The sequence below is a fragment of the Nannobrachium achirus genome (assembly GCF_963921795.1).
Source record: "Nannobrachium achirus genome assembly, chromosome: 7".
Classification (NCBI taxonomy): Eukaryota; Metazoa; Chordata; class Actinopteri; order Myctophiformes; family Myctophidae; genus Nannobrachium; species Nannobrachium achirus.
This window is the reverse complement of record NC_137816.1, coordinates 15706592-15718994: the sequence shown is the minus strand read 5'-3', so window position 1 is coordinate 15718994 and position 12403 is coordinate 15706592. Positions and strand designations below refer to the sequence as shown.

The 12403-nt window shown below is 42.3% G+C and overlaps 1 protein-coding gene across 1 annotated transcript in view; it reads left to right on the top strand.

Moving 5' to 3' along the window:
* Positions 1 to 3096: 3096 nt before the first annotated feature.
* The window catches only part of kiaa1549lb (KIAA1549-like b), a gene marked incomplete at both ends in the record, with an annotated part of 73572 nt that continues 64265 nt past the window's right edge, over positions 3097 to 12403 (top strand). Inside the window, 2 exons of the mRNA XM_080730072.1 lie at positions 3097 to 3586; positions 3833 to 3948. Of these exons, the coding sequence (XP_080586198.1) occupies positions 3097 to 3586; positions 3833 to 3948 (606 nt within the window). The remainder of the gene's footprint in view (positions 3587 to 3832; positions 3949 to 12403) is intronic.

Sequence of the window (12403 nt, the reverse complement as noted above, 5' to 3'; positions counted from 1 at the left end):
CCACGGACAATTCCCTTTGACATTTTCAGACAGACCCACACAAACCCAGAGAGGTATGTACTCTATCTCCACAAGTAATAGGGATACACGCACTTCAGTTCCCACTACCTATGATCAAGAGGTTCAAACTGATCAAAGCCAGCATGTGATTTTACAAACCCCTACATCAGCACAGCTTTCTACCCGTCCTAAAGGCTATTTGGTATCAGGTAGTCATGTCACAAGAGGGAGTGTGACGGGAACACTGCACGAGGTGGAGAAAGACAAGACAGTAGCAGGCAGTAGCAGTGGAACTGCGGCCCAGTCCTTGGCACATTTGCATGCTGTAATGCCAAGTATATCACCAGCCACAGCATTAAAAACCCCAGTGACACATTTCGCAGCTTCCCTCCTGTCCCTGGGGACCATGCCATATATCTCACCTCACCCTAAAATTGCCGTTGCCAAACTAACGAGTATCCCCCTGGGCATGGCATCTGTGCAACACGCATCCTATCTTGGTGATTTAGAGACAGAGGCAGGTCATGCCAGCCCTAAAGTTTCAGTTCTCAGTATGAATAACCGCCAGGGAGGGATGGCAGAAGCAGAACTCGACTCTGCTTCTGCTCAAATGCACCAGAATAGCTCATATTCGCTTATGCAGATAAGAGCTGAGTGGACCAGTGGTTCAAATTTGCATTTCCCCTCTGGGACAGTGACAGCATCCACTCTATCAGAATCACTACATTCATCAAACACAAATACACCTGAATTTAGCTCAAAGGCAGGCTCTCCCGAGGAAATGTCCCTGGGATCGAGTGGAGGGGCAATTTTGAGTTCCAGTTCATTATCAGTGAAACCAGCAAAGGTCATGACCTCTCATGATGTGCACAAAATTCTCCCAAACCCTTCTCAGGCTATTGACTTATCCCCCTCCCACTCAAGCCAGAGAACTTACCACAACAACGCAAAAGATGTCCAACCCGACGCTAGTGAAGCTGCTACCTTTGATGAACCCAAATCCTTTGTTTTGCAACAGATGACCGCCTCACAGATACCATACGGAACAGGATCTGCTGGGGCGTCCCGTGGAGCCGAACCAACAGTTACATCCTTTACTGAATTTCATATTACAAAAACAGAGGAGACGTTTCACGGTTTTCATATGCACTCAACTAGGCAGCTGGGCTCCAGCCCAGCCGAGCATGCCGTTTCACAGGATTCCGATGATAACATGACACAGTTGAGCAGGCCTGCTGATATCTTTCAGAAAAATACTGTAAAGCGCTCACATTCTCCTTCCCCTGCTGCTCTAGTACCCAGGAGCTCTGCGGCAACCACAGACATCACATTACACAAGACAGACATTCCGTCACTGCAGCACACATCACTGCTCCCCTCTTTCAACATCACTAAACATTTTATGATAGTGAAAAGAAGCTCTGAGGGCTCTGTCAAAGGATCTCCCGTGAGAGCCCCTTTACCCACAGGTACTTTTCAACCAACAGGTACTTTTCAGCTGCTATTAGAGCACCCCAAGCGCCTTTCTCGCGAAGACGCCACTGCAACGCGTCACTATGAGCAGTTTTCCATTTCCGCCTGGTCAGAAATCATTCCACGACTGAGGACAATTCATCATTCTCACTCACAGGGAACATTTCCCCGTGTCAGTAGGAATAAGTCAAATTTTGACATACAAACAACCATGCCCTTCACGCCCTCTTCTGCAGCCCGTCCAACTTTGGAGCACAGTCGAACCAGCATTGGTATGGACAGCAGTACTTTAAGATACAGCACCGAACAAACACTGTATGAAAAAAGTAAAACTGCTGAAACTATATTTTTTCAGAGCCTTTCCCCAGCATCAGTAAATCCATCTATTGCATCAGATACCTCCAGTTTCCAAACGTCAGCCGACATACTGACGCCTGAACGTCCAGCACTGAATGAACGCACATCCAGTTTTTATTATTCAATGAATTCAGCAGAACCAACGGCAATCACCAGCGATCTGTATTCAGTTCAACCAAACAGGACTGAGCTGTTTGTTACATATCCTAAAAACATGCCAGGACGCAGACCCTCGAGCCTGAGTCTGTCTCCGGCAGATCTTTTATCTCCCGTAGCTGTTAGTGGGGCACGAAGAGCCACTGAGAACACTCCATCAGCTTGGCCAATATCAGGATTACATGTTTCCCCAGCGCTCTCCCACTCTGTGACGTCTTCACTAGCCCCCTCCATAGCCTCTGCGTCTAATGGCAATTATGACCCCCTACAGACAATGATTGATGTTGGCAACCCCAAGGCTGCATCTGTTACTGATATAACACTTCCAATCAACCCTTCTCATCATTTATCAGTCACTGCCGATATCCCTAACACGGCTGACACACTAACACAAGCAGATGTGGTGCCCTTAGGATATTTGTCACACTCCTCACCATCATCATCATCATCATCAGCTCTTAATCCAAACACAGATGCGGAATTGCCCCATTCATACTCTAATACCACTGCCTCGACATTTTCTCAAGCTGGGATGCCTTTTTTGTCCCCATCATCAACAGAGGTCCCAGCTTTGTCCCTACTGTCCTCCCTGTATACAAAACAAACTGTTGTAGTGTCTTTAGCTAAAATGCCATCACCTTCCCCAACCCTATCCCTCACTACCGTAGCTGCACAAAAGTCCTTCCCCGACATGAATGACACTACTTCTCCATCATCATCTTCATCATCACTGTCACCATCATCATCATCATTACCATCATCGTCGTCAGACACATCAGCATCATCCCTCAGCGACCCGTCATCACTGCCATCATCATCCCCTTCACCATCAGTACCATCATCATCATCATCACTTAACAGCATAACTGGTGTGATGTCATCATCCAACCCTACTTTGGTCCATGGCACTGCATCATCATCGTCATCATCGTCATCATCGTCGTCATCGTCGTCATCATCATCATCGTCGTCATCATCATCATCATCATCTGTCACAGGTTTGTTTGTCATTAGCAGAACCATTCATGTCCCCCAGTTTGACCTAGTCAGTCAATTTCCATCTATCAAAGGAGGTGACAAGAGACATTTGTTGCCGTTACAGGGACAGACATGGAGCAGTCGAACACGGGAGCGTCCAGAGAGATGGAGCTCACTTCACCCAGAGCCAACGAGACCAGCCAGACCCCATCTCAAGTCAACATCAGCATCCTGGTCAAGTCCACAGAGAAAACATCTCAGGTATCACCTCTGGTCCCACAGCGGGACATCACCACCACCACCAGCTCCCTGCAACGCGTCACCACAGCAAAAGCTGCTTCAAACACCAAAACTGCACCCCGCACTCCCACGCCCTCTCCGAGAGTCACCACCGCGGCCACACAGCCGGCCGCCACTACCACACCACAGCCCACCAGGAAAATCACAACCGTTCTCGTGACCACCAGGCCTGCAGCCACCAGGAGAACGTTGACCCCTCCCATCCCACGGTCAAGCCCTCCCAGGGGGGCCTCCACCATCCTCTTCTCTCCCTTCACCACCACCACCACAGATGCTCCGCCACAGCAGTGCAACATCACGGAGAGGATGTGGGTGAAAACAGGTAAGCATTGAATTAAACATGAATTTCACCCAATGTATGATTTAACATATTCCGGCGGAATAGAGTGGTCTGAAATGCTCTACAGTATGCTGTCATTGCCCTGTTCTGCTCTTTATTTTACCCTGATTATCTCTGCCTCTCTCCCTCTGTCCATCTTTCTTTCTTTCTTTCTTTCTTTCTTTCTTTCTTTCTTTCTTTTATCCTATCCTATCCTATCCTATCCAATCCTATCCTATCCTATCCCAGTTGTGTCCATTTATGTGAGAAGGAACCGTCTGGACAGCATCCAGAGACAGAACCTACGCAGAGGGCTGAGTCAGAGTCTGAGGAAAGCTCTGAATGATTCAATGGCCCAGGCACAGGTCAGATCAATGTAATCCTATGCAATTCTTTGCTAAATACATCTTGTGGCCTTAGTGATGAATAATGAACGAGGACGAGGTGGTGTGTTTTAATATTTTTACAGAGTGAACTTGGGAAGGATTAACATTATTATTCTCAAGGGGAATTCATCCTACACTCAAAGCCATGTTTTTATATATTTTTTTAACATCAACATTATTGCTGAAAACAATTACACTATAGCAATGATACTGTATAATAGATTGACTTAACATGGACATAGATAGTACAGTTTATGCTGCAATTCCAGGAGCTTAAAGTACTGGTAATACTTTATGGAATTTAGACTCTTATGCCCTCATTTATCAATGGAGTGCACGTGGCATTTACTAGAACAACCCGAATACGACCTAACAACTAAAGGAAAGCCAATAGAAGAGGGTTTACTCCGCACGCTTCAAGTTCACTCCCACACAGACCACGCACACATGCACGCATGCACGCACGCACGCACACACCACCAAGCCCAGCAGCATTTTGGTTCACTGTGGAACCATTCTTACCATTTATTTTGTATAGTAAGCTTGCAGCCTACATGAGTGACACCACACCAGTCATTGTCACGAATGGAATATTAATTTAACCCAATATCGGTGACGGCGCAGTGAGCGTTTGAGTGGTTGAAAAAAAGAAAGCAAAATCATGTATTCCCCAAACCACGGGATGCCGTGCATGCGATGTTACTGAGAGATACTGACAAGGAGGCAGTCATAATCTGAAGGTTTGAAGCGTCGGGTGGGTTTTATCCTTAATACATAACTCCATGTAGGACACACTTGTATAATAGTTGGATACCTCACGGTCCACGAAAAGAAGCAGCGCCGCTCCGCTTCCGACTCCTCGATCAAAATGCTCGAGTTTCGCATAAGCGGTCGTATCCTGACCTATAAGCTTCTTCTGAGCCAGATCGTCAATTCTATCTGAATGACTGTTAAAGCACTTGTTGTGTTAGATTGCTTCCATATCGCTAGATTCTATTGCTTGTCATTGTAACTTGGAAATAAAATCGGCGTGCATAGCCTATATACGCTTTTATAAAATGTTATATTTTCACAGGGATTATTTATTAGTGTGTTAAATATACATTTTGGAGTGGATACATGAGTCAGATAGTTAGACAATACTGCTCCGTATGTCTACAATGGAATAAGAGGTGTAAGATGAATCCTACACCACCTCAGAACCTGACGTGATATTTGATCCTACCCTACACCAATGTCAAAGTCACGTTGAAATGATAAATGTCGAGACTTGCCTAAATTTTGGTGTACGCCCAAATTTTGATCTGCACGACGTTGATAAATGAGGGCCTTAATGTATACCAGAACAAAGTTCTGCCAGCCTCTGCTGGGAGATCCTAATCAGAGCTGGTGACAAAATAGTAATATTCTGTTGTCCAGCATGGGACATGTTTAAATAAAACAGCAGATATGTTTACCATTGCCATTTATATCAAGTTCATACAGTACAAAGGATAGTAGAGGGAAGAACACAACAGGTTCAAGTGTAATTATTTAGTTTAGTTTAGTTTAGTTTAGTTTAGTTTATGCTGTTTATTCGACAGGAACAATGTACAATTCTTTAACACAAATCTCAGCAATAGAAATGTCATGCATTGTACCAGATATAGATAAGAGCACCTGCCCAGGAGTCCCTGGGCAGGTGTACAACAACAAAACAGACAGAACATTGAACACTGTATACAAAAAAAACTAAAATAATACAGCATAAAAAAATAACAACACATAAACATTATATTACATAATAAAACTCAAAAAATGTATCCTCTTGTGGGCAGGAGAGGAACATTCTGTAACGCTGGAGAAGGAGAAAAAAAGAATATAAAATCAGTCACGGTTTTGAGTTAATGTTGGCAAGTTTCATTTGCCTTAATCCATGATGTCACTTGAGATGCAAAAGCTTGCAAAGACACTGTTATTTGTAATTATCAATGGAAGGGAATTCCAAAGAGAATTTATGTGAACTGACTTTATGTGAACTGACGGATTCTCCGAATGTAGTGTAGTCGGCTGGGGACGACAAATCACCTCAGGTTGATGTTTGGCCATGGTGTTGTGAGCTGCACAGAGCATGATGAAATCCTCAGTAGTGTGGGAGGCTGGGAGCCAAGTAATTTATGATTTTATACACAAGACAAATATCTGAGTAGGTTCTGAAGTTTTCGAAGTTTGAATAGATTTTGTAGAGGATTTTGTACCGTATTTGTAGAGGATGTGGCACTGGTGGTTAAGTAACTACATTTACTCAAGTACTGTACTTAAGTACAGTTTTGGGGGTACCTTTACTATAGTTACTATTTTATCCCTAACCCTATTTTACCTAACCCTAACCCTTTATCTCCACTATATCTCAATTTTACGATGTTTGTTACAAAAAAAAAATACATTAATATCAGTATAGCATTATACTTAATGCTATACTGTGTAAGTTGCTCAATTAGTGGTCAGTAGCGGACCGGGCCTCAGACCACCACGACCACCGCCTCGCCGAGACGCATCTGTAGAGGGGTGTCGCGTCCCTCTACGACCAGGCGTTCGGGAGTTACGGACTCCTACACCAGAGTAAATGCTGTTGTTATGTTGAGGCAAGCTACTTCCTGAGAAGACAGCAAGACGCGCTGTGATTGGCCGGCAGTGTATGATCCGCGCTGTGATTGGTCGGTAGTGTATGATGACGTAATTTTGCCGCGAAATCCGGACCTCAGCCCGGATTTCAAAAAACATATTTAGAAAAGCCTTTCAGGGCTGAAATTAATTGAGTGGGTGTTCTAAAACTTTATCGATTTAATAGTTAGATCAAATTTAAGATTTGTTTAATTGAAAAAGTTGCATAGTATAACTTTAAGCTATTACATCAGCTGCAGATCAGCTATTTTTGATAGCTGTTCTACAAGCTCACAATGCAATGTGTTATGAAGTGCATTTTACTCAAATACTGTACTTAAGTACAATTGTGAGGTATTTTTTACTTTACTGGAGTATTTTAGATTTTCTGTACTTTTCCCTCTGATGGAGACTAACTGGTCTCTTGAAAAAGTATGTGCAAAGACCATGGCATGCCATGCATATAGATCTGTGATATTTCTGTTGACGAATAGTTCCTTATATAGGGCCTACTGTATCTAAAATTTGACAAACTAAATGTGTTGTGTTTGACTTATTAGTTTGACTTATAGTCTCTGTCCATCCCCTGAATAAAACATAATCCACACTTGTCACTTCATATTGTATCATATATGGTGTACTGCAATGTAGAATTGTGGAAAAGTGGAAAACTAACATTTCAGAGCTCCAGACTGTTTCTTAGTGTTGTACTGTATCTGTTGTGTTTCCATAGTCTGGGTTCTGAAACAGAACATGTGGTGCGAGGGAACATTTCATAACCCAGCGTCTGCTGTTGGCCTAATATTCTCACCACAATTCTGGCAGTTTATTAGCTTACTGAATGAACCACTTAAACCAAGGACCCTCATGTAGGCTACAGCATGCGAGCAGACATGAGGACTAATATAGAAATGAGGCTGATGAATGCGTCCCAGAAGGCAGTGGGTAATGTCACATATTTGAGGAACTGCACCTAGCCTAAAGCCTGATTTATACTTAGCCGTGCGACGGTGTCCCGTGCCAAAAATAGCAGATCACGCTCACAATGTGACACTTTCTGAGCTAATACAGTAGATTGGCTATTTTTGGACACCGTTGCATGACGGAGTATGAATTAGGCATACAAGTGGACACCTATGAGCAGAGTAGTTTTAAATGACCATTTCATCTCCTTTTATGTAAGGATTTTATTATTTTGTAGTGTTCATCTTTGGTAAGTAAAGGTTAGACTTTTTCAAATCATAAAAAAAAGTTCACCTAATGTTGTAACAGCTATTAAAAAAATAAGTTATAGGCTTAGTTGGGGGTATTGGTTGGTTGGTATTGGTTGTTTCGGTGTGGGGGTGGGCGATTGTTGTGGGAGGTGCTAATAGGATGGGCCAAAAGTTTTTTTTTTCTAATTTAATTAAAAAACAGGTTTATTACTTCATGTCATAGGCCAGTGGTTCTCAACCTGTGGGTCGGGACCCAGGGGGGGGGGGGGGGGGGGGGGGTCCCCAAATTATTTTGAGGGGTCCCCAGATGATTAGCTTAATGTGCAACATTGTTTACTGTTGAGTGAGAAAACAAACCAACATAAAGTTTAAGTGTATAGAGCACATTTCTAAAGTGACAATTTAAGGACTTCTTAATACCTCTAAAATGGCAAATTAAACATTGGCCAAATTATCAAACATTAGAGGCAGAAATTGTGAAAATAGCCGATCTACATGCTCACAACGCCTCGCGTTGCGAGGCGTTGTGAGCATGTAGATTGGCTATTTTCACAATAGAACTGTGTAATACACAATGTAATGCCTCAACTCTTAGTGCTCGTCAGGGTGGGGGGGTCCCCAGTTAAAATATGATTATTTTGGGGGTCGCAGGCTGAAAAGGTTGAGAACCACTGTCATAGGCTACAATCACACCATTTTCTTCTTGAAACAACAAACAGCTATTCTGAATGGGTGACTTTAACAATGACTCTGATTGGACCACTTTATGATTCTGATTGTATGGATCGGTAATGGTAATTCAATACTTCTTAATCTCCATGATGAACATTGATCATCGCTATCATAGGAAGCCACTCACCATCTCAGGGAAACACTGAGTTTCCCTAAGATGCTTTACATAATCCTATACAAATAACACAGAGGGAAAAGGTAGCCTAAAATCACAGTGCATCTTACTGTAAAACTGGCAAACACATCTCAGCATTTCTTAAACAGATCCAAAATCAATTGTTCTGTCTGTCTGTGGATTATCCAAAACATGCTATACTGTTCCCAATAAGCCTCTCGTCTAATGCCTCCTTTTGCCGTGACTTTGGTTTAGGGGCACCTCTTGGCTCTGAATGAGTGCAAGTGGAAATATGTGCGTGTGTGTGTGTGTGTGTGTGTGTGTGTGTGTGTGTGTGTGTGTGTGTGTGTGTGTGTGTGTGTGTGTGTGTGTGTGTGTGTGTGTGTGTGTGTGTGTGTGTGTGTGTGTGTGTGTGTGTGTGTGTGTGTGTGTGTGTGTGTGTGTGTGTGTGTGTGTGCGTGCGTGTGCGCGCGTGGTGCGTGCGTGTGCGTGCGTGCATCTGTTTGGTCTTTTTTGGTGGTAGCATATTAGTAGCATTTGACAGTCTGTTTACTGCAGTGGACTGTAAATCCCTAAGAAATTGCCCTTTTCAGCGGCTGGAATTGAATTTGAAGAAGCGGGTCTGGGTCTGGAAATGAACAGAGCAGCTGTGTGATCTTGGTAAACCATGGAGAGGAAGCTCTCAGTGGATATCAATGTTATGTTTAGGCATGGAATTGGCGTTTATTCACTGTGACGAACGATGTCCATTGAGAGACTCCAATCTAAGGCAGACCATGTGATCTCTACAGTACGTCTTTTATTTTTCTAAACGCTAGTAAATATTGTAGAGTATGTACAGTATTTCAATATGAAGGAACCAGATTGTTAGGATTGAGGCCCACAATGTTGTGAAGGCCAGGGCTGTCACATCAGGTAAATTGCATAAGTAAATTGCTCAGGTACTCGGGAGACAGAAATGGTTTAGAGTAAAGTGTAGACATGGATCGGCACTTGGCAAAGCACCTCCATTACATTGCCAAAACTAAGGGCCGATGCATACTCCACTTTTAGAGCCACATGTCACAACATCTCGGCAGCACCAAAAAGCTGACTCAATGACGGTACCCGCTCCCCATAACCTCTGAATGACGTCATATTGCTCCTGAGATGCGGACCAGCCTAAACCAGGCTAGTGGCATGGTGGACACCCTTCATGCTTGACATCATATTGTAGTTTGGACAGAGCCGAACCGATTTAAACTCAACTCTAAAAGTGGAATATGCATCGGCAGACCAGGATCTGGATCTGAATTAACTTGCTGTAGATATTATTGATAAATAATCAGAACTTGTTGAGATGTCAAGAGCATACGGTAAGGTGTCAAGTGGGTGTATAATATGGGTGTATCAGGTTTGTTTATGGTTATGTCTGAGTCAGAGTGATGTCAGAGGTCTGCCCGCCTCAATTTTAATATCGGTTAACTGTTAAGAATTTCAACTTGCCTAGTTGACTTGGCTCTGTTCCACACTTTTGTCTTCCAAAAATGCCGATCTGCAAGCTCATAACGTGTCGTGCTGTGATGCGCTGTGAGCTTGTAGGTCAGCTATTTCTGCAAATGTTCCCCCCAAAACAGGGATGAACCTATGTATCCCTATCCCTAAACTCTTCTGCCATTTTTTACTATATTGAAAAACATTTTTAAATATTTGAAATAGCTGATCTACACACTCACAATGTAGGTCAGCTATTTGAGTATTTTAAAATGTTCAAAATAGTACAAAAAAAATGTTTATGGATAAGGGGTAAGGCATCTACGAAAATACAGCTCCAATGGTCCGTCCTAATTTGTAGACACACGCACGCACGCACGCACAAACACAGAGAGAGAGTACTATACTGTACTGTATGTATAACATGTACTGTATGTCTATAATAAGAGCACACCGAGGCCACAATGAACTGAATGAACCCAGGCATTAAGTATCCACTGCCATATTCTGTAGACCAGTAATAAGAAGCCTTGTACTTAGATCACATACAGTACATTGGAATATCCTTTGTTCTCATTAGTTCTTAGCTTCTTCAAACATTTCCTTATTATCAGCACACATCAGATGGTTCCCCATAAATACAGTCAAAGGACTATCTTGTGTTGTCTCTTTAACATTCATGAATAGAGATCTTCACCTAATATACTTAATAGCCGCACCCCTAATGTAATTAGTTATTAAACTGTTATCCCATGACTAAAACTACAATGACATCACTGTCTTTTTCTGAAAGGACAACCTACTTCTAATTGGCCTCAGAACCGCCTTGGTAAAGAGCTCTTAGTATCTGTTATAACTTTAACTCAGATATTAAAATAAAGGATATAACTTCAACAGGATGAAGTCCCAATAGAGAACTGGCAACCATGGTACGCCACACTGCATTCTCGCTCTTGCCTTATAACTAAACCCCAGTTGGGTGAGGCTGCAGCAGGCTGTAAAAAACAAAGCTACAGTGCTGCAAAAGATTGAATTACTATGCAAGAGCAAAATACAACCATGTTATCCAATCTCACTTTAAAATTCTCCTTTGTCCTAATACATACATGATGTTTTTCTAGTCAAATGTTTGTAAATAAATGAATCTGGGTTATGCTATAGATTTGTCTATGGTTTCACTAATTTAATCCTTTTGAAAAGCCCTATACAGCCCTATACAATTATTATTACGGTGGGATGTTATGTTATGTAATGTGTACTGTGTAAATCAGTGATTTTGTTATTGTACTGGCAATGGAAGTTGTAATTAGTAATAGTTGTGTGGTCTGTCTAATTTTGCAAACAGCTCATACTGTACACTTACCCGAAATCTTATGGTGTATTGACTGTTCAAATGTCTAAAACAAATGGAAGTTAGTTCTCCTCACGTTTTTAATCAAACATACCGATGTCTCTGGTTCACATTGACACATTTCCTGGGGCAATCTGCCCAGATCATGCATGTCATGCATGTCTTCTCTTCTTTTTTAGTTTTTTACTCTAAAAAAAAACATCTGCAATGTAGTGCATTTGAAACTACATTGCAGTGCGGGTTCGGGTTCATGGGGTGATCACTGCTTGCCTCCTGTGAATTGTTTTATTTTAATTTTTGTTTATTTCATTTTTATTTCGTTGCTGAGTGAGGTCAGCAGACAAAGTGACATGAGTGAGATGAAAAAACCTGAGTGAAATGTGCCAATGTCAACCAGAGACATCGGTAGCTTCACCATGACATGTGATATGCTACTTCAGTACACTCAACAACAAATATTACTACGACCACTATAGAACATTTCAGATGAACATTATAGATCCAGGAATTCACATTAGAAACGCTACCACTCATTATTCTTATAAGAAATTGCCCACAATTTCGCACATTGCCCATAAGCTAGTTTTCACATTGCCTGGTTTAATTACAGGGTAAAGATAGTTGGGTGAAGTGAGAGGGGGAGTGTGCGAGAAAGATAACAGATGAAGACTGCTTAAATTAAAAGGCCAGACTAGAACAGAGCAATTTGGAAAAAGTGAAATACTCTGTTCTTTGTTCTTTGTAATTAAAGCTTCCCAGTGAAAGGAAAAAACAGTGGAATGCAGAAATGCTGAATGGGAGTACTTCAGATTTATCCATCCATGCTTACACTGTTTAGTTTGAGTAAGTAGCTGTGCTAACAGTCTCTGACTTGGTGAAATGCAATCTTTCAATAACAGCTTCACA